General features: G+C 42.7%; 3 protein-coding genes across 3 annotated transcripts in view; all 3 read left to right on the top strand.

Annotated features, from left to right (window-relative positions):
* Positions 1-2,525, top strand: part of LOC105902463 (tripartite motif-containing protein 16-like) — a 19,523-nt gene extending 16,998 nt beyond the window's left edge. The window contains exon 7 of the mRNA XM_031581890.2: positions 1,959-2,525. Coding sequence (XP_031437750.1) covers positions 1,959-2,476 — 518 coding nt within the window. The 3' untranslated portion in view covers positions 2,477-2,525. The remainder of the gene's footprint in view (positions 1-1,958) is intronic.
* A 6,957-nt stretch (positions 2,526-9,482) lies between these two features.
* On the top strand, positions 9,483-10,807 carry LOC122133543 (E3 ubiquitin/ISG15 ligase TRIM25-like). The gene has a single exon (XM_042709962.1). It carries the CDS (start codon positions 9,536-9,538, stop codon positions 10,343-10,345), a length of 810 nt encoding a protein of 269 aa, XP_042565896.1. The 5' UTR covers positions 9,483-9,535; the 3' UTR covers positions 10,346-10,807.
* LOC122128516 (tripartite motif-containing protein 16-like) lies at positions 10,445-23,509 on the top strand. Its single transcript, XM_042709895.1, has 7 exons — positions 10,445-10,508; positions 14,394-14,623; positions 14,860-15,013; positions 15,119-15,151; positions 15,717-15,776; positions 18,113-18,169; positions 22,640-23,509. The coding sequence occupies exons 1-7, from the start codon at positions 10,445-10,447 to the stop codon at positions 23,158-23,160; spliced, it is 1,119 nt and encodes a 372-aa protein (XP_042565829.1). The 3' UTR covers positions 23,161-23,509.
* Positions 23,510-23,902: the final 393 nt, after the last annotated feature.

Consider the following 23,902-nt stretch of genomic DNA (forward strand, 5'->3'; position numbering starts at 1 on the left):
CCAGGCTGTTTTTCCTGAACCAGTGACCAGAGAGGAGTTCTCACAGTGTAAGTTGGACATAAAGACATGCAAGCTATCACACACACACAACGTGCCCACACACATGCACACACAGGGATATACTCACGTGCATAGAATCATGGCCCAAAACGATATAATTGTCTCAAGGCGCTTAACAGAGTCCAGGGCCTGAACCCCCTTAGAGAAAGCACAATGGCCACAGGGGCAAGGAGAAAACTCCCTGTTAATCAGGAAGGAACCTTAAGCAGAACCAGAGCACATAAGGGGGGGCCCATCTGCTTGGAGCCGGCCGGGTGGAGATAGAAGGGGGAGGGGCTTGTGGCAGAAGGGGGAGGAGAATGGGAGCGGCTCGGGACATAATGGGGGAGGGGCTTGTGGCAGAAGGGGAGGGGGGCCAATCAGAATCATGGCAGATGAAATCATACACGTATCAAGATGAGCATGCTACCATACATGTGGTAAATGTACACAATACATACAAACATAACATGGTATATACATGATACATACAAAATTGATAGTGGATAAGGCAGGGAGAGAGCATTCAAGTATTGTTGAACAGATTAGTGGGTATACAGTGTGTGTGTGTGTGTGTGTGTGTGTGTGTGTGTGTGTGTGTAGATCAGGTGGAGAGACTACAGCAGCATCCCAGAGTGAAGATAGTCTAGTTCATCGAGTTCGGCTGCTAATATGCGTACATGTACTTAATGGATATGAGGAATAATGTTTCCACAGCCATCAGTATTTGAGAGCAAAGGTCACGCTATAAGAGAGAGAATTTGGTTTGTAAAGACAAATTTGATACACAGATAGAGAAATACATTTAGGTAAACAACTAATGTTGTTAATGATGTAATATGGCCACTTGATCAGCATCAGTATTAGCATAGTATGATACACACACACACACACACACACACACACACACACACACACACACTCAGACATAACCACACTCATAGTATGATATAGAAGGAGAGGGAGAGGGAGAGGCTGCCCTCACACACACACACACACACACACACACACACACACACACACACACACACACTCAGACATAACCACACTCATAGTATGATATAGAAGGAGAGGGAGAGGGAGAGGCTGCCCTCACACACACACACACACACACACACACACACACACACACACACACACACACACACACACACACACTCAGACATAACCACACTCATAGTATGATATAGAAGGAGAGGGAGAGGGAGAAGCTGCCCTCACACACACACACACACACACACACACACTCATAGTATGATATAGAAGGAGAGGGAGAGGGAGAGGCTGCCCAGCAAGGTGTTTGAAAACACATTTAAACATTCATGCTTTTGGACGTTTGAAAAGAGACACACCTGAACACACTCACACTCAGTTTGTCTCATATCTACAAAGGAATCTCTTCACACACTCTGTATTTCTCTCTCTCTCTCTCTCACACACACACACACCCATGCAACGAATCACACCTACGGACTTTCACACACAAAAACACTTTGAAACTTTCACACTCCTATAAACGAAGGACTCATCTCACACAAAGGAATCAAATGAAACAAACCCAAATACTTACACACACTCAACATCATCCATTCATACAAAGGACTCCCTTTAGACGAACACACACACACTGTCTTTCACACACACTCTCACACACACACACAATCAGACATAACCACACTCACTTTTGAACTTTTGAATACAGACATTCACACATTTGCACAAACATATACAGAATCACACACACTAAAACAAATTATATCAAATAACAACAAACACAAACACACACACACACACACACACACACACACACACACACACACACACACACACACACACACACACACACACACACACACACACACACACACACACATAACACATATAGATACCTAAGTGTGTCCTGTCTTCTCCTCCATCAGACTCCTGTCACTTCACACTGGATCCAAACACAGCACACAGAAAGCTCCATCTGTCTGAGGGGAACAGGAGGGTGGAGTGGAGAGATGAGCTCCAGTCATATCCTGATCATCCAGAGAGATTTGATGTGTATTATCAGGTGCTGTGTAGAGAGGGTGTGTCTGGACGCTGCTACTGGGAGGTTGAGAGGAGTGGGGGGTATGTTTATATATCAGTCTCATATAAAAGCATCAGCAGGAGAGGAGGGGTTAATGAGTGTGTGTTTGGATGTAATGATCAGTCCTGGAGTCTGGCCCTCAGCAGCAGCAGCTCCTCTTTCAGACACAATAATAAACAGACTAAACTCCCTCTAGTGGCCAACTCCAGAATAGGAGTGTATGTGGATCACAGGGCAGGAACTCTGGCCTTCTACAGCATCTCTGACACAATGACCCTCCTGCACAGAGTCCAGACCACATTCACTCACACAATCTACCCTGGGTTTTATCTAGTTTATGGATCATCAGTGAAGCTGCTGTGACTGACATGTCTAGATGCTGTTAGCACATACATCTCACACATCACATCATTTAACACATCACTCACAGGTAAGGATCTAGCAGCTGGGCCACACACACACACACACACACACACACACACACACACACACACACACACACACACACACACACACACACACTCACACACACACACACACACACACACACACACACACACAAACACACACACACACACACACATCATTCACATCACTCACACGTAAGGATCTAGCAGCTGGGCCTGAGAATCTTTGATCTTGGGGACAACAACCGACTGAAGCCATTCCCCCATCTCTGGACCCCAGCTATTACAATATCTGTACCTCTAGACCTCTGCTGTAACACATGCAGTATCACCACAGCAGAAATAAGACATTGTGTGTGAAAGGTTTTGATGAGCTCTGTGTTGCATAACCTCACTCTCCCAAGTGTTTAGTCCCTCTGTTATTGCATACATGTTCTGATATCTGGTTTTATATGACAACCACAATATTATGTACCATGACAGTACATCTTAATGAGACTGTATTCATCCAACAATTGACCCCCAATGAAATGTGTTCCTCTGTTTCTTTATTAATACCGTTATAATGAGACCAGTATGCTTTAAAATGTGTTCCTCTGTTTCTTTATTAATACCGTTATAATGAGACCAGTATGTTTTAAAATGTGTTCCTCTGTCTCTTTATTAATACCATTATAATGAGACCAGTATGTTTTAAAATGTGTTTCTGTTTCTTTATTAATACCGTTGTAATGAGAGTAATGTTTCTGGTGCAAAATAATGAATAAAGAGTTATAGACTGGCATTCAATGTACTCTTTTTCTTGGTGTGTGTGTGTGTGTGTGTGTGTGTCTGTGATTTATTTCCGAAGTATTTTTGTTAAATGTCTTGAAATTCCTTTATCCGGGAAAAATGAAAAGGACCTTCTCGAAATACAGTGGTGTGATGAACATGGAGCATTTTGCAAAAACAAGTGTCACGTAAGGTCAAGCAGAGAGGCCTGTTTTTAGAGATGAGGGTCATGTAAGGTCAAGCAGAGAGGCCTGTTTTTAGAGACGAGGGTCATGTAAGGTCAAGCAGAGAGGCCTGTTTTTAGAGATGAGGGTCATGTAAGGTCAAGCAGAGAGGCCTGTGTGCAGAGATGAGGGTCATGTAAGGTCAAGCAGAGAGGCCTGTTTTTAGAGATGAGGGTCATGTAAGGTCAAGCAGAGAGGCCTGTTTTCTAAAATCATGACAGTGCAGTTTCTACAGGTGCAGGCTGTCAGGGAGAGACAAGTATTCATTAAAGGGTCTCTGCATAGGGGATGCAGATTAGTCAAGGACAGGCCAGTATTAATTAAAGGGTCTCTGCATAGGGGATGCAGATTAGTCAAGGACAGGCCAGTATTAATTAAAGGGTCTCTGCATAGGGGATGCAGATTAGTCAAGGACAGGCCAGTATTAATTAAAGGGTCTCTGCATAGGGGATGCAGATTAGTCAAGGACAGGTGAAACTTCCCAAAACAGTCCTAAACAGGGTCACCATTGTCTGAAATGTTTTTTGGCAATTGGTGAGCAGAATATTCTGATTGGCTCAATTTTGATAAGAGTTCCGTTTTCAATTGGAAAAGCATAGTGATGGAAATCGTGTTATAAAAAGTAAGTGCACTGATTTTTGACAGAGATGCTCCATAGACCAAATCAAATTGGATGGAAGTCTGCAAGATTGAATAAACTTCAGTTCCTCACATTCAGTCGACTGCCTTTCATTGAAGTAGCAACTTTAAGATTTGAAGAGATTAGTTTCGCTACAACAGTTTCTCATTCATCCTGTGTCTATGATTTCACTCCTTACTCATTATTACTCTTCTTGAGTTCATTTCCCCCAAGTGTTATCATATGTTTCATTTGTTTAGTGTCTATACCTGGGTCCACTCACAGCTGAAGACAGGGGAGTCATTTTGGAATGACGCTGGAAAGGACTTGGGTCCCAAACCTCCCATTGGTTTCCACTAAATTGGCTAAAAATGGTGGTTTTACTTTGGGCAACGAACCCTCATGTGAAACCATGCTCTCCCCCTTGGTGCACACCATTGTAGAGAATAAACCATTTACCTGATGGAGAATCATCCTCTTGCTGTTGGTGTGTTCCATTTACCTGATGGAGAACCATCCTCTTGCCGTTGGTGTGTTCCATTTACCTGATGGAGAACCATCCTCTTGCCGTTGGTGCGTTCCATTTACCTGATGGAGAACCATCCTCTTGCCGTTGGTGCGTTCCAGTTACCTGATGAAGAACCATCCTGTGAAGTCCACACAGACTTCCTCTGACATCCTCTGTGTCTCCTACTAGCGCTGTGCCCAGGCGGCTGTGGAGGACTGTGAGAGGATCTTCAGTGGCCTCCTGCGCTCCATAGAGAGAAGAGCTGAGGAGGAGGAGGCCAAGCTGCAGCGGGCTGAAGAGCTCCTGAGGAGGAGGAGGAGGCTGGAGGAGGAGATCGGTGAGCTGAGGAAGGACGCTCGTCTGGGCCGGCGCTCCCTCTCACTCAACACAAGCCATCTCCCTCAGGTACAAATGGTGCCCTCCTAAACTGGGTTGGACTGAAACTCAATTGGCCATCTACACAAAGTCTGCTGTGAGTCAGTGGTACAGGCTGCACAAGTAGTTTAAATGTTAAACAACCACAAACTATTACTGCTGCTGTGTGAAGTAGAAGCCCTCTTGCCTTAAGCAATGCTGTTAATACACATGAACACATTACACATATACAGGGATAACAATCTGCCATCATTACTTGCTGGATTAAAAACACAACCATTTTCGCCTTCTCTGTTGGGCTATGATAAAAAATACATTTGTTAGATGTTGCCACCAGGGGTCACTGTCGCCCATCACTTGATGCTGTGCACTCCCATTCATACTGCACTCTCCCAAAGGAATGAATCAGTGACTTCTGTTTGAGTATATTACTCTATGTGTCCCCTCCTCTGCCTTCTGCCTGTAGACTTCTCAGTCTGTGTGTGACCCATCAAGGTCAACTAGCGCTTTGCCTTTGATCAGGTGAAGCAGTCTGTCACTGAACTGACAGAGAGACTGGGAAACTTCTGGAAGCATGCAAAACATTTCACTGTTTTATTTAGGAGCTAAATGTCTAGAATATGTTTCCTCTGCTTTGATTTCAAGCATGTATGTTTGGTATGCAAATCACTTTTGCCAACTTGGTTCATATGTGTAGAAAGATCTTGTTTATGATCTGGGTTTATTGCTGTGATTGGAATTGGCATTATTAGTTACTGTAATATTTTTGAGAGTTTGCACTCATTCTAGTTTATTTTTCTCCACAGTGATTAAAGTACAAAGTGTTCTGCCTCCTGAACCTGAGACCAGTGTGTGTGTGTGTGTGTGTGTGTGTGTGCCAGTGTGTGTGTCTGTGTGTGTGTGCGTATATTTGGTAGTATGCATGTTTCTGCTGTAAGTGTGGTGTGTGTGTGTGTATATATATGTGTTTGTGTGTGTTTGTGGGTGCAAAACGTCTTTAAAAAAACAGCTAGAGCAGCAGCTCAATCCTCGGCTCTCGTCCTGCTTGACTTATCAGCTGCGTTTGATACAGTCAACCACCGCATCCTTCTGTCCATACTGTCAAGTATGGGCATTTCTGGCAATGCGCACTCCTGGTTTGAATCCTACCTCACTGGGCGCTCGTTCAACGTGTCATGGCAAGGTCAGCTGTCTGTACCTCACCGCCTCACCACTGGGGTGCCCCAAGGCTCGGTGATGGGACCACTTCTCTTTGCCATTTACACCACCTCGTTGGGCCCTATCATCCGCTCGCATGGTTTTTCCTACCACTGTTATGCCGATGATACTCAACTGTTTCTGTCTTTCCCTCCTGAGGACACCACGGTCTCGGCGCGGATTTCGGACTGTCTCGCTGATATATCCACATGGATGAAAAATCACCACCTTCAGCTGAACCTGGCCAAAACGGAACTGATGGTCTTCCCAGCCAAACAGGTCATCCACCACAACATCAAGATCAATACTGACTCTTTATCTCTTGCTCCATCCAAAACAGCAAGAAACCTCGGGGTCATTATTGATGACCAACTGACCTTCACGGCCCACATCGCCTCTGTCTCCAGGTCGTGCCGCTTTGCGCTATACAACATCCGCAAAATCAGGCCGTACCTAACCCAGTATGCCACCCAGCTGCTGGTGCAAACCTTGGTGAGCTCCCGCCTTGACTACTGCAACGCCCTCCTAACGGGCCTGCCGGCTTGCGTGGTGAAACCACTACAGATGATCCAGAACGCGGCGGCGCGTCTGGTGTTCAACCAACCGAAAAGGGCACACGTCACCCCGCTACTCATCGAGCTCCACTGGCTGCCAGTGGCTGCTCGCATTAAGTTCAAGTCACTTATGCTTGCCTACAGAGTGCTTACTGGTTCTGCTCCCACCTACCTAAATGCTCTTGTAAGGGCAAATGTTACACCCAGGACGCTGCGCTCGTCTAGTGAGCGTCGTTTGGCACTGCCGTCCGTGCAAGCACGGCAATCCAGACTATTTTCATTTGTAGTTCCACGTTGGTGGAACGAACTGCCTAGTACTACCAGAGCAGGGGCGTCCCTCTCTACCTTCAAGAAGCTTTTGAAGACCCAACTCTTCAGAGAGCACCTCCCCTCCTAACTGGCACCTGACTAGCGCTTAACTTGCACTTCAGCAGTTACATTCCTGCACTTCTTTTTCCTCTTTTCTAGGTTGTTGTTTTTCTAATTCTCATGTAAAGTAGTATTTATTGTTACACCATGCTTTTTTTATTGCTCTTAGCTTGACTGTTCTCTCCCTTGTACGTCGCTTTGGACAAAAGCATCTGCTAAATGACTAAATGTAAAATGTAAAATGTAATGTTAATTCATTCATTGTTTACTCCATTGGTTATTATTCAGAGCTGAGGTATAATGGTATTATCAGTGATCTGATCTGTCTAGATCTGCCAGCCTGAGATCGATTGTTTTTGTGTCCACCCACGGATCCATTAGAGATGGCGGTATTTCCCTCATGCGGGTAAATGTTCTCACTGAGGAAACATCACCCTATCACTCTCATGATTATTTCTTCATGTTTTTAAGTCATATTGTGGATATTTTACACGATTAAGTATTTTTCACTCTTGTTATTATTTTCTCATACGAGTTTCAGGAGAGTAAGTAAGTGGGTGTAAAGTTTTACTGAGTATGCTAGCGTGTGTGTGAACGAACTCCCCCCCCTCCCCCCATCTTGTTAGCTGAGTTCAACCCATGACTGCAAATTCACATGTGCACATGTCAGTGTATTTTATACAGTCATCTGTGTATTGTTTCTTTAGTAACCCTTATAGGTTTTGTGAGATGTAGACATATTTTACACGGCTATCTGTATGTTGTTCCTTCAGTAACTTTTATGGGTTTTGTGACAGTCTGTCTATTCAGTTATGGCTGCATACTATTTATCAGCAGCGGTAGAGAAAATGAGAATCATATCTCAGGGAAACCCTGCATATGGTTGTAGCTTAAATATGGCTGTAACGTAAATGAGGTATGCATTCTACTGCAGCCAACCTGTTGCTTGTTGGTAAACTCTGAGGATGTATCAGCTTATTATTATTTATTTATTATCATATGTTTTTCAGGTGTGCAACACAAACACACGCAAACACACACACACATTCACAGAATTGTATAAAGGAACAATCAACCCCGAAAGAATTTAACTGAATTTGACAAAAAAGTGTTTTAGTTTGTAATTGAGGACCCAACCTTTAATGTAACCTGGGACTCTACATTTATACTTACTTAGTGCTAGCACAGTAAAAAGCTATGACTCAAGTCAACAAAAGCACACACCCACACACACACACACACACTCACAGAGAGTTTATCAGCTTACATTCTGCATCTCTGCTGTTTTGTTTCTCTACTGCTGTGATTCAGGAAGAGCAGGTTTAAAATAATTAGGCCTGGAAGATTAAACACATTATTTTGTAAGGACAAATATTTCCCCGCCTCCATCTGAACTTGACAGACTGACGCAAAATGACAATTAGGAAGCCACTCCTCAGCACACCATGTTCTGGTGAAAAGAAACTTAAGTATCACTTGACAGGTCTTTCTCTCAGTGTGCTTGTGGCTGTGAGAGAAAGCAAACACAATGGCAGAGGCTAATTTAAAGAAAGAAGAGGACTCCTTCACGTGTTCAGTCTGTCTAGATCTGCTGAAGGATCCAGTGACTATTCCCTGTGGACAAGATCATTTCTGCATGAGGTGCATTGAGGGCTGCTGGGATCAGGAGGATCAGAGAGGAGTCTACAGCTGCCCCCTGTGCAAACACACCTTCACTCTTCACTCCCAGACCTACACTCTACAAGAATACTCTGGTTGCTGAAATGGTGGAGACATTCTCCTCCTCTCTACCTTCCTGTTGAAACACTATAGAGATGTGGAATGATGATGTTTTGACTTTTTGTTGGTGTAAATGCCTCACTATTTCAAATTAAAGCTGCTAAATGATTTAAAGGCACAACTGCACATCCAAACAGCCAGTTCTCAGGCCCACTGCAGATGAAGTTCTCTCATGAACACCATGTCACACCAAGCACTGTGTTGGTTCCTCAGGTATACCACTCCCTCTTGCTCTCTCTCTCTCTCTCTCCCTCTCTCTCTCCCTCCCTCTTACTCTCTCTCTCTCACTCTCTCTTCCTCTCTCTCTCTCTCTCCCTCCCTCTCTCTCTCTCTCTCTCTCTCTCCCTCCCTCTCTCTCTCTCTCTCCCTTTCTCTCTCTCCCTCTTCCTCTCTCTCTCCCTCCCTCTTCCTCTCTCTCTCTCTCTCTCTCTCTCTCTCTCTCTCACACACACACACTCACTCACACTCACACAGACGCACATTCTCAAATCATCTGACTGACTCCTCCCCAACAGTGTGTCAACAACATCTCTGCCACTTCTCTTTAGAATAAAACACATGACACAGAAACTGAACTCACACACTGTTTTCTCCCTGTGTGTGATCGTGGCTGTGAGAAATGGCGGAATCTTCGACCCAAAGAGAGGATTCTTTCACTTGTTCAGTTTGTCTGGATCTTATAAAGGATCCAGTTGCCGTTCCATGTGGACACACTTATTGTCTGGGCTGTATTAAAGGTTGCTGGGATCAGGAAGATGGTAAAGGCATCTACAGCTGCCCCCAGTGCAGACAGACATTTAGACCAAGACCTGTTCTCAGTAGAAACATTCTGATTGCTGAAATGGTGGAGGAATTTAGGAAGACCAGAATCCAAGCTGATGTTCCTGTTTCATGTCCTGCTGGACCTGGAGATGTGGAGTGTGACGTCTGCACTGGGAGAAAATTCAAAGCTGTGAAGTCCTGTCTGGATTGTCTGTTGTCTTATTGTGAAACTCACTTTGGAGTTCACAATGATGTCAACCCCGGAAGAAAACACTCAGTGATTGATGCCACAGGCCAGCTACAGGACAGGATCTGCTCTCATCATAAGAAGGTTTTTGAAATATTTTGTCGAACGGATCAGAGTTGTATCTGCTATCTGTGCACGATGGACGAACATAAAGGCCATGACACAGTCACTGCTGCAGCAGAACGGACAGACAAACAGGTCAGTACTGGAGCTACATGTGTGTCCAACATTTCTATGAGGGCTCTTATACGTACTAACTGTGAATGTAATACTATAACTACAAGAACACGGTCAAACCAGTCTTCAAGTCTGGCCGTTTCTGCAATGACTTTGCACATTAGAGAAAGGGAGGAAGAATCAGGAAATGTTTATCAGGTGCAAGGTCCGGTGTTAAGTAAAGAGAGTGAAACATTAGATTAGATTGCTGATCTATGGCGTGAGCACTACAGTAAACTATTTAATTGTGTTAAAAGTAACACCGTTAGAATTGATAATGAATATAAAGGTCTCTCTGCAGACATGATAGTTAGATCAGTAGAGATTTATGATTCCATCCACATGCTAGACAACAGCAAAGCTTGTGGTATGGATTGTATTTCTGCAGAGCATCTAAAAAATGCCAGTTATAGACTCAGTCCATTACTAGCCATGTGTCTTATTGGAATTATGGTTCATGGTGTTCTACCGAACTCTTATTATGTCAGTACTGTTAGTGCCTGTTCTTAAAGATAAGGCTGGTAAACTGAACAGCATAGACAACTATCGATCCATTGCATTAGCCAGTATCTTGTCTAAAGTGTTTGAGAGAATTCTATTAATGAAATTGGAAATGTATGTTCTGACTGCTGACAATCAGTTTGGGTTTAAAAGAAAACATGGTACTGATCTCAGTATCTATGCTCTGAAGGAGATTGTCTCTAGGTACACAAGTCTTCATTGATGCTTCCAAAGCTTTCGATAGAATTTGTCATGAAACAATGTTTATGAAGCTGCTAGCGAGAGGGGTCCCTAAACCTCTTGTGAGGATTTTGGTGTTCTGGTATGCCAATCAAACTTTTCATGTTAAATGGGACAATGTTGTATCAGCTCCTTTCTATGTTGGTAACGGAGTTCGACAAGGAGGAATTTTATCTCCCTTTTTGTTTAATGTTTATATGGACGACTTATCAAGCCAGCTGAATAAGACAAATGCAGGCTGTCTTGTAGGTGAATCTATTGTCAATCATCTGATGTACGCAGATGATTTGGTGTTACTCAGCCCATATAGTGCTGGGCTGCAACAGATGCTGAGGGTGTGCTCTCAATATGGCATAGATCATGATATAAAATATAATGCAAAGAAAAGCCACATAATGATAGTCAGAAGTAATCAGGACAGGAAATGAACCTTCCATACCTTTTATTTATCTGGCAGTCCCCTTGGTGTTTGTGAGGAAATAAAATATCTGGGCCATGTCATTTCTGATGATTGGACAGATGACAACGATATATATCGACAGCGCTGTAAAATATATTCTCAGGCCAATATGTTATTAAGGAAGTTTTCTATGTGCTCAGACTCAGTTAAATGTTCCCTGTTTAGAACCTACATAACACCATTGTACACTGCTCAGTTGTGGTCTAAATACAGGAAAAGGAGTATACAGAGACTGAAAGTAGCTTACAATGATGCTTTTAGATTGCTGCTTCATGTGCCTAGGTGGCATAGTGCTAGTCAGTTGTTTGTGTCTAAGCACGTACCAACCTGTGAGGCGCTCTTGAGACAATTGATGTATGGTTTCATGTGTCGACTGGACAAATCTGAGAACTGTATAGTAGAGGCTCTGGTCAACCCTGTAAAGAGCTGCTATCGATTTACTTCGACATTAAGACGACATTGGCACAAAAGTCTTCATACTTTTTAATGAACTGTATTATGTATGTTGTATCTTCTTGTTTTTCTCTCTTTTTTATAGTTGTATGTCTGTTATTTTATATGGAACTTGGCGTCTGAAATAAAGATTTATATATATTAACCTGTTGGCTTCAAAGTGAACATAGTCTTACTTCGTAAAACAATGTTCTGTTCTGTTCTAAAGGTTGTGAGACAGCTTTGCCACAAGCGTTTTTGCTGTTAAATACCAGTCAGTGACGTGCGGTGAGGTTCGTGGCTGGTGAGGCACTGACTTTTTCAGAGTCAAATTTACAAATACATAAACCCAATTCAGTAACGGCGCCTATTAACGCCCGAAACCTATTAACAGCCTCACGCAGGTACATGTTACTTAATATTGATTTCTATATCAACCAGGATAACGGATTTTAAACACCATACACTCCTACCCAAAGGGAGTATTTAACTTGTATGTGTGCAAAAAATTGCAGTACAGCGTTATTTAGTGTACTAGAGAGCGATTTATTTCTGTGTGTACAAACCCTCATGGAACGAACTGAACGAATTCGATTTCGCAACGAGAATTTGTGAGGGTCATAGAGCTTTCCATAGACATATATACAGAAAGGCTGTTAATGGGTTCCACCTCCTGTATCAGCTAATTTTGCGTGTCGGTCTAGACAACGGAAAAAAAACTGAAAACACGTTTCAGTTGAAAACCAAACAAGTTACCAGTCCTAATCTAGACACCCACCGCTACTGAAATATGTAAGATTGATTGATTAAAGATTTTTCGATCTATAAATGTTTTTAATAGCTGGGGCGTTAATAGGCGCCTTTACGATAGAGTATCTAAGATCACCATTCAATTGGCAGCTTTCACATTGACTACTGGTTGTTTTTCATATCAGCATTCTTTACACACACATAGGTAAGGTGCATACAGTAGGCAGCTGCTAGCTTGTGATGAACTCATGAATATGAACTCCTGAGTATGAACTCTTTCTTACGAAGTTGCACAAGCACCCTGAGGGTTTCTGCCTTTTCCCATTATAATTTTAAGAGTTAAATCGAGGAGACTATAACATCAGCTAGATAACCAGCTATCATTTCATGCAAATTGAACTCTTCCGATTAACTCGTAAGGTTATTAAGTGTCCTTAGCTAGCTAATTAGCTAACGTAGCAACAGGATAACCATTGCAACCAGGAAACACAACTTACCTACAATTTAAGTTTAATTTTTCAAAATCAGCTCACCAATAAAAAGCAGTCTTGGGTTTCCAAGTGATCACAACCACTTGAGTGATGTCAAATGGCTTCACATAGACATAAAACAATCCCAAGAGAAATAATGGGAAATCAACGGAGCTGCCGCTGTAAGTTCAAAACCAAATTTATTCTTGAGGTTCCAAACATGTTCAAAGCAATTTGGCTTTGAATGTGAGAAGTCGATCGAGTTATCTTCTGCCCGTCGCTTGAAGCATACCTTTTAACTCCGGCATTGGTCTCCAATTATTAATCATTTCACGTTTGGACTGAAAGTCCAGTTTTGAGAACTGCTACAGTTTAGCAATAAAATCTTCCGTCGAGTAAGTAAAAGTGTAGAAGAAGAGCAACGTTCCCCAGCATAACCCCGACAGGTCAGGTGCGCTCTCGCACGCCCCCTTCATTGAGGCAGAGGTACTGTGTGCCTCACCTACATGATTTTTCAATGCGTTTTGAGCTCAGCTCAAAGGTTCTACGCATGCGCACGCATGCGCAAAACCCAGTTTGGAGCGATTGCGCAATCCTAGGTGAGGCACTGCCTCAATAGCTCCCATAGACAATACATGGTGCCTAACCTGACCGCACGTCCCTTGTTTTCTCCGTCTATTTGAATAGGACATGCGCAAATTCAGCGAATTCAGCGATTTTGATTATAAAAATGCTCGAAATGATTGTAATCATGCAGAAATTACACCTATACCACAGATTAGTAGAGAAATATCAATATTTATTTCATAATTTTCTTTTTTTAACTTCTCAAGATGACAGGTGAGGCTCTGCCTCACCTGCCTCATAGGACCGCACGTCCCTGATACCAGTGCTCCTCTTGAACATAGCTCATGGCTTTATCCTGATTTTCACTTGAAGATGATAGCGACTGCTTCAATGTGTCATTTAATCTCTTAAAAAGGCTCAAATGTACTTAAAGGTTTTTGCTTATAAATGTTCGGTTGTCATGTGTGATGTTTGATCATCATTGTTGTGAACAATCCACCGATGAAGAAAGCTGTTTGTTTTAACAGAGGCAGTTGGGGCAGACCCAGAGGAGATTCCAGCAGAGAATCCAGGAGAGAGAGAAGGAGCTGCAGGAGCTGAGGAAGGCTGTGAAGACTCTCAAGGTGAGAACTGACCACATAAAACAACAGCAGATCACCGTTATGCTGCCATCTCTACATGATACAGACCATCACAGAAAGACATGGTTTGGCAGGATTTACCCGTGGTCATTTGATCAAGAAGAGCCAGTCACACCAGAGTGAGTTTGCTCCTTCACTTACCTCTGTGTGTCTCCTGTCCCCCTCCTCTTTGTGTGTCTCCTAACAGAGCTCTGCACAGACAGCAGTGGAGGACAGTGAGAGGATCTTCACTGAGATGATCTGCTCCATTGAGAGAAGGCGCTCTAGGGTGAAAGAGCTGATCAGAGATCAGGAGAAGGCTGAGGTGAGTCGGGCTGAAGACCTCCTGAAGCGGCTGGAGCAGGAGATTGCTGAGCTGAAGAGGAGAGATGCTGAGCTGGAGCAGCTTTCACACACAGAGGATCACATCCATTTCCTCAAGGTGACATAATTTGAAATAAAGCATCCATGTGGTTTTAAGAGAGGAAAAATGCATCATTTCTAGATCTTTTAATGTAATGTCTTAATGTGTCTAACATATTCAAATACCTAAACACATGAGTGCATATACACTAAACCAACTGAATTCACCCATCATGTCTGCAGCCTTTGGGGAAACACAGACCTGGCTGAATATTCAGGTGGTCTGCCTCACCTTTTATGTATTTCTCTCTGTAGAATGTCCTGTCAATCAGAGACTCTCCTCACTCCTCGCCCAGCATGACCTTCAACCAAAGCTTCTCTTTTGAGGCTGTGAAGGAATCTGTCTCTGGAGTGAAGGTGCAGCTGGATGACATCTTCAGGCAGGAAGTAGTCAGGATATCTGCAGCAGGTGGATAAACATGTAGAACTGACTCAATGATGAATTACTTATTTCACAGTTTGAGAGGACAAGGATCCCACTTATTTTGATGTATTTTTCTGTATCTCTCAACAGTAACGAATATCCAGATCATCCAGTCCCTAGAATGTGAGTCTCTCTCTGTCTCTCTCTCTCTCTCTTTCTCTCTCTGTCACACACACACACACACACACACAGTATCAATAGTTATTACACTGATCAGGTTTGTAGCCCTCTGCGTTCTAGTTTGTTGAAGCCATCTGATGAAATATGTTCTTTTAATTTCATGTGTCTGTATTAGTATTTACACTATGAGTTTAAACTTCATTTGAAATTTGATCTCAGTTTGGGTTGAGGCATTAGACACATCAGTAAAAATGTTGTGAACAGGGTTTTGGTTACATTCCTGGACACCAGTGACGGTTTTATGTTATATCTAAGCACTGTAAAGCTGAATAACCCTTGGTAAAGGAAAAGGCAGTTGCCTAAGAAAGAACATTTGCTTTCACAGCTGAAGTGAATCGTCTTTTCACGGGTCTGTCACAGTTGATAAAAACAAACATTAAAGAAAACAAAACACCCGAAGATGAAGCAGACTAAAACTATATGGGCTTGGTCAGTGTTTGAAAATAAGTGTGTGAGTCTGGTGTTCAGATCCTGGGTGAATGAGTGTCTCTCTGTGTTGGGATCCCAGATGCTGATCCTGAGCTCCCAGTCAGAAGAACAAACAGTAAGGAGAACCTGCCACCATCAAGTAAGTCATTACTGACTGATTCTAACAGCCTCTAAGCCTGTACATCAGGGGTCTAGCACAGAAATAATAGTTTCACTGTATCTTATCACTGATATAATCTGATCTCAATAAAACCCTCTTTCAGCTGTGAGACGTAGGAGGCATGGAGGTGTGGTTGGGCTCCAGAGTTTGAAATAAAGGCCTTGATATTAATCATGTGAAAAAATGCCCTGAGCCTTATTTATCCAGGGTTTAGGAGAGAATAAAGCATAATTACTAGATCTTAAAATGTACATTGTGATCAGGGAAAACACAGACAAAAACGGAAGCCAATAGAGGTCAGAGATGGAGTTAAATTTCAGGTTCAGAAACAAACTTCAAAGCTAAAACTCAATGGCTTTGGATCATTTGTTTTAAAAAGAACATGTTACTTCTGATTGAGTTCATACTGTATACCCCCCCCTCACTAAAAATACATCAAAAGTCTTCAACCAGTGTGCTCTACAGACAAACACACACACTACACACACCATAACACTTCATACCTCACCCAAAAGTGACTCACGCTGCCATAACTATAGCATAAGCTCGCTCCCATTAAACTACGTCATCACTCAATGTACAGTGAACTAAATACACAAACAACTTGAAGCATTACAAAATGCATATATTATGTGTTGCTGTACCCTATTTTTTGCATAGTTTAGTGTTGCATTGCAAAAGGAAAGAAAAACGTATGACATCTCTTATAATACATATTGTAATACAAAACAAATACAGTAAATATAAAATTCAGCTAAAATCCTCAAGACAGCTCTATGCTAAATCTCCGATGGTAAACTATAGTACAAAAAAAGCATGCAGACACTTTTCATTCCCAGTACAGTAAGTGAAACTACAACACATGAGACTACCACTAGAAGTGTCTTTCAGCCCTAATGCTGATCTATGGTGATTTTTTTATAAACATTCTCCCTTGCCTTGAATCTTTATAAAAAATCTTTATAGTCTTATTTCAATGAATTCCGTTTTCTGCTTTGTTTTGATTGTTTGCAGTCTTGTTACCAACTGTAGTTGATGTAGTTGTTGCTGAAAACATTCTCATACTATTACTGTTGTATATGTAAGTCATGGGCCCTCATTGAGACTATTACTGTTTAATATGTAAGTCATGGGCCCTCATTGAGACTATTACTGTTGTATATGTAAGTCATGGACTCTCAATGAGACTATTACTGTTGTATATGTAAGTCATGGGCCCTCAATGAGAATATTGCTGCTGTATATGTAAGTCATGGGCTCTCAATGAGACTATTACTGTTGTATATGTAAGTCATGGGCTCTCATTGAGAGAATGTGACCCAGAAATCACACTTGCCGTTTAAATATTTGTAAAATATGGGGGATTTCAGGGTTGGATAAGATGTGCTAAAGATTCAAGGCCAGGGTGAAGGTTGCGGTACTGTAAATGTGAAGTTCATAAAGATTTCACACTACATTCAGAGGACACCACGGATCAGCATTAAGGCTGCAGGACACTTCTAGTAGCAGACTCATGTGCTGTTGATTCACTTATTGTACTGGGAATGAAACATGTCTGCACACTGTTCTTGTTTACCACAGAACATTTGTCTTGATATATTTCATATTTGACAGTATTTGTTTGGTATAACAATATGTACTAAGCAATGCAACACTAAACTATGTAAAAATGGAGGATACAGCAACACATAACATATGCATTTTGCAATGCTTCAAATTGTTTGTGATTGTGAAAAACTGTAAAGGGAAAATGTCTTCAGCAACAACTACATCACACATGCACATTTCAATGCAAATGCTGTTCTGTACCACTTTTGTATAGTTGGTAACAAGGCTGCAAACAAACAAAACAAAGCACAAAACTGAACACAATTTCTGCAAACAATGATAATTATCTGTCTTATTTCAAGTGTATTCATTTGTCTGTCGAATACTGCATCTTTCCATCAACTAAATGTTGTCCAGTTTTGAAGTGAACTGTTCTGAGCAGAGTATCTAAATGTCTGCAAAATTGCTGTAATTACACAGAGTGTTACTGGTGGTGAACATTGACTGAGACAGGTATCCATGAATATCAGAAGAAGTGGTCATTGAATACATTTTGTATCAAAGCAATGCAAAAGTATCCAAAGTTTAGCTCACTTGTGAATGTGTTTAGTGTTTTGAAAAAGTGTACATGGTGTTGAGACAAGTGTGAAAATGATTGTAGAAATATTGGTCTAATTGAGATAATGAATTGATGAATGTATGAATCTATTTATGAATGCCCTTCTCTCTCAGTGTAATGGGCTGTAATGTGATGTTTTCTGTCTCAGTGTCTGAAGTCCAGGCTGTTTTTCCTGAACCAGTGACCAGAGAGGAGTTCTCACAGTGTAAGTTGGACATTAAGACATGCAAGCTATCATACACACACACACACACACACACACAACGTGCACACACAGGGATTCACTCACGGGCAAAGAATCATGATCAAATTAGCAAACCCACATACAAATTCAAACCTACCTTCCTGTAAACATGTATAACATCACACACAGTGACACACAACCACACACACACACACATTCATGCTTTTGAATATACAGCCACTGGAACATTCACACACCGTGTCACTCATATAAAAATAACTCCATTTACTCCATAACTCCACACACACACACTCCATGCAAACAACAAACAGATACAGAATCAAACACGACAATACAAACGCACACACACACACACACACACACAAAATTCAATTTAATTTGATTTATATGGCGCCAAAACAATATAATTGTCTCAAAGCGCTTTACAGAGTCCAGGGCCTGAACCCCCTTAGAGAAAGCACAATTCCCACAGGGGCAAGGAAAAAACTCCCTGTAAATCAGGAAGGAACCTTAAGCTCAATTTATGGTCGTCCGTTTTCGGAGACACAGAGACACGGAGAGCCCTCTCCGACGTTGCAAACCCTCTCCGAGCACCTCTCCGTGGCCTGACGTGCACCTCCCACATTTGTAACTATCCGTCTCGGTCAATCCGTCAATACATCGCGGTTTACCTTGTTGGTAGTAGCATGCCAACATTATATAGCTGGCTCAGACATCTCGCAAATCCCCTCAGATGTATTTTTCAGTTACAATAATGGGGTTTTTACATTGCACAGTGTCTATTTCTCTGTAACTTTTCCAAATCTGAGCAAAAGAAAGTCAAATAAACAACTTTTATGTAAAAACGACCATCTACGGAGTTTGGTCTGCCGGCATCTTTTTTTTTTTTTTTATGCTTTACAACACCCACAACTGCCGGAGAACCATCAATGAAAACGAGTCCGTAGAGGCAACTACGTGACCAAGGAGTGGGCACCTTATGCTCTCTGAAGAGTTGGGTCTTCAAAAGCTTCTTAAAGGTAGAGAGGGACGCCCCTGCTCTGGTAGTGCTAGGTAGTGCATTCCACCAACGTGGAACTACAAATGAGAATAGTCTGGACTGCCGTACTTGCACAGACGGCAGTGCCAAACGACGCTCACTAGAAGAGCGCAGCATCCTGGGTGTAACATTTACCCTTACAAGAGCATTTAGGTAGGTGGGAGCAGAACCATCAAGCACTCTGTAGGCAAGCATAAGTGACTGAAACTTAATGCGAGCAGCTACAGGCAGCCAGTGGAGGTCAATCAGTAGCGGGGTGACGTGTGCCCTTTTCGGTTGGTTGAACACCAGACGCGCCGCCGCGTTCTGGATCATTTGTAGTGGTTTCACCACGCAAGCCGGCAGGCCCGTTAGGAGGGCGTTGCAGTAATCAAGGCGGGAACTCACCAAGGTTTGCACCAGCAGCTGGGTGGCATACTGGGTTAGGTACGGCCTGATTTTGCGGATGTTGAATAGCGCAAAGCGGCAGGACTTAGAGACAGAGGTAATGTGGTCCGTGAAAGTCAGTTGGTCATCAATAATGACCCCTAGGTTTCTTGCTGTTTTGGATGGAACAAGAGATAAGGAGTCAATATTGATGCTGATGTTGTGGTGGATGGCCTGTTTGGCTGGAAAGACCATCAGTTCCGTTTTGGCCAGGTTCAGCTGAAGGTGGTGATTTTTCATCCATGTGGATATATCAGAAAGACAGTCCGAGATCCGCGCAGAGACAGTGGTGTCCTCAGGAGGGAAAGACAGAAACAGTTGAGTATCATCGGCATAGCAATGATAGGAAAAACCATGCGAGCGGATGATAGGGCCCAGCGAAGTGGCAAAGAGAAGTGGTCCCATCACCGAGCCTTGGGGCACCCCTGTGGTGAGGCGGTGAGGCACAGACAGCTGACCTTGCCATGACACATTGAATGAGCGCCCAGTGAGGTATGATTCAAACCAGGAGTGCACCTTGCCAGAAATGCCCATACTTGACAGTATGGACAGAAGGATGCGGTGGTTGACTGTATCAAACGCAGTTGATAAGTCAAGCAGGACGAGAGCTGAGGATTGAGCTGCTGCTCTAGCTGTTTTCAAGGCCTCTGTCACAGACAACAGGGCTGTTTCGGTGAAGTGACCGCTTTTGAATCCAGACTGGTTTGGATCGAGGAGATTGTTCCTTGATAGGAACTCTGTGACCTGTTTGGAAGCTGCCCTCTCAATGGTTTTTTTATTTTTATTTTTTATTTTTTTTTGGGCTTTTTGCCTTTAATGAGATAGGACAGTGAAGGTTTGGACAGGAAATGAGATGGAGAGAAGAGGTGGGGAGTGGGATCGGGAAATGACAGCAGGTCGGATTCAAACCCGTGTCCCCGTGGGCGTACAAGCCCGTATATGGTCGGGGCTACTGCTTGCGCCACAGTGCCCCCCCTCTCAAACAACTCCAGCTCCGATGGTGATTCCGTGGCATCATTGACACCTAGTGAGGAGAAAGTGGATGAAGGTGGAAGAGCAGAAGAAACCAGAGAGGAAAAGTGGGTGGGAGAGAGGTTGCGGAGGTTGTGCCGGAACGAGACCATCGGAAGGGGGGACAGAGGGTTGCTCAGTGAGCCGAACATCGAAGCGAATGAAGAAGTGGTCCGAGAGATGGAGAGGGCTTACCGTTAGGTTGTCCGTGGTGCAGTTCCGAGCAAGGATGAGGTCAAGCTCTTTTCCTGCTTTGTGAGTTGGAGGAGTGGGGACCTGTTGTAGGTCGAACGAGTGAACCAGGGTCCAAAAGTCAGCTGAGTTGGGATTGTCTAGGTGGATGTTCATTCCCTTCCTAACTGGCACCTGACTAGTGCTTAACTTGCACTTACAGCAGTTACATTCCTGCACTTCTTTTTTTATGTCGTTTTTCTATTTCTGATGTAAAGTAGTATTTATTGTTACACCAGGTTTTTATTGCTCTTAGCTTGACTGTTCTCTCCCTTGTACGTCGCTTTGGACAAAAGCGTCTGCTAAATGACTAAATGTAAAATGTAAAAAATGTATACTGTGTGCTCGTAAGATAGAATAGAAAAGCCTTTATTGTCATTGTATTCATACAACGAAATTTTGAGTGCTTCTCCTGTTGGTGTGATGAGGGACAACATATAACACAACAACAACATATAACATAACAAGGCTAAATTACAAGGGTAAGGCTACTATTACAAGGGTAAGTAGAGTAATGGAACAGAAAACGATGTTGATGGTGCCAATTATTTACATTGCAGGTAAATGCTAGCACAGAGTATGGGGTAGAATAAGTGCATGACAGTGTGGTGGGGGTGGGTACGTGTAGGCCGAGGGTTTCTACAAGTAGATCAGGTGGAGAGACTACAGCAGCATCCCACAGTGAAGATAGTCTGGTTCATAGAGTTCAGCTGCCAATATGCGTGTATGTACTTCATGGATATGGTGATGAGGAATAATGTTTCCACAGCCATCAGTATTTGAGAGCAAAGGTCACGCTATAAGAGAGAGAATTTGGTTTGTAAAGACAAATTTGATATACAGATAGAGAGATAAGTTTAGGGACACAACTAATGTTGTTAATGATGTAATATGGCCACTTTATCAGTATCAGTATTAGCATAGTATGATATAGAAGGAGAGGGAGAGGGAGAGGCTGCCCTCACACACACACACACACACACACACACACACACACACACTCATGGTATGATATAGAAGGAGAGGGAGAGGGAGAGGGAGAGGCTGCCCAGCAAGGTGTTTGAAAACACATTTAAACATTCATGCTTTTGGACGTTTGAATAGAGACAAACCTGAACACACACACACTCAGTGTCTCTCATATCTACACAGGAATCTCTTCACACACTCTGTATTTCTCTCTCTCTCTCTGTCTCTCTCTCTGTCTCTCTCTCACACACATACACACCTATAAAACAAATCACACCTACGGACTTTCACACACAAAGACACTGAAACACTTTCACACTCCTATAAACGAAGGACTCATCTCACACTAAATGAAACAAATGAAACAAACCCAAATACTTACACACACTCAACATCCTCCATTCCTACAAAGGACTCCCTTCAGACAAACACACACACACTGTCTTTCACACACACTCTCTCACACACACACATTCACACATAACCACACTCAATTTTGAACTTTTGAATACAGACATTCACACATGTACACCTGCACAAACATAAACAGAATCACACACACAAAAACAAATCTCACTTATATGTGAAACATTCCCTCACAGAAGAAATCACAGAAATAAATATCACCCCCCACATGCAAGGAATCATATCAAATAAGAATAACCACACACACACACACACACACACACACACACACACACACACACACACACACACACACACACACACACACACACACACACACACCTAACACATATAAATACCTAAGTTTGTCCTGTCTTCTCCTCCATCAGACTCCTGTCACTTCACACTGGATCCAAACACAGCACACAGAGACCTCCATCTGTCTGAGGGGAACAGGAGGGTGGAGAGGAGAGATGAGGTCCAGTCATATCCTGATCATCCAGAGAGATTTGATGGGTTTCCTCAGGTGCTGTGTAGAGAGGGTGTGTCTGGACGCTGCTACTGGGAGGTTGAGAGGAGTGGGGAGCTGGTTATGATATCAGTCTCATATAAAAGCATCAGCAGGAGAGGAGGGGTTAATGAGTGTGTGTTTGGATGGAATGATCAGTCCTGGGGTCTGTTCCTCAGCAGCAGCAGCTCCTCTTTCATACACAATATTAAAGACACTAAACTCCCTCTAGTGGCCAGCTCCAGAATAGGAGTGTATGTGGATCACAGGGCAGGAACTCTGGCCTTCTACAGCATCTCTGACACAATGACCCTTCTGCACAGAGTCCAGACCACATTCACTCACACACTCTACCCTGGGTTTACTTTTTGGGATATTGGATCATCAGTGAAGCTGCTGTGACTGACATATCTAGATGCTGTCATACATCTCACACATCACATCATGTTCTGATACCTGGTTTTATATGACAATCACAATATTATGTACCATGACAGTAAATCTTAATGAGACTGTATTCATCCAACAATTGACCCCCAATGAAATGTGTTCCTCTGTTTCTTTATTAATACCATTGTAATGATACCAGTATGTTTTAAAATGTGTTTCTGTTTCTTTATTAATACCATTATAATGAGACCAGTATGTTTTAAAATGTGTTCCTCTGTTTCTTTATTAATACCATTGTAATGAGACCAGTATGTTTTAAAATGTTTCTAGTGCAGAATAATGAATAAAGAGTTATAGACTGGAATTCAATGTACTCTTTTTCTTGGTGTGTGTGTGTGTCTGTGATTTATTTCAGAAGTACTTTTGTTAAATGTATTGAAATTCCTTTATCCGGGCAAAATGAAAAGTCATTGAGGACCTTCTCAAAATACAGTGGTGTGATGAACATGGAGCAGTTTTGCAAAAACAAGTGTCATGTAAGGTCAAGCAGAGAGGCCTGTTTTTAGAGATGAGGGTCATGTAAGGTCAAGCAGAGAGGTCTGTTTTTAGAGATGAGGGTCATGTAAGGTCAAGCAGAGAGGCCTGTTTTTAGAGATGAGTGTCATGTAAGGTCAAGCAGAGAGGCCTGTTTTTAGAGATGAGGGTCATGTAAGGTCAAGCAGAGAGGCCTGTGTGCAGAGATGAGGGTCATGTA

This window comes from Clupea harengus, chromosome 15 (assembly GCF_900700415.2).
Source record: "Clupea harengus chromosome 15, Ch_v2.0.2, whole genome shotgun sequence".
In the NCBI taxonomy this organism is placed as follows: domain Eukaryota; kingdom Metazoa; phylum Chordata; class Actinopteri; order Clupeiformes; family Clupeidae; genus Clupea; species Clupea harengus.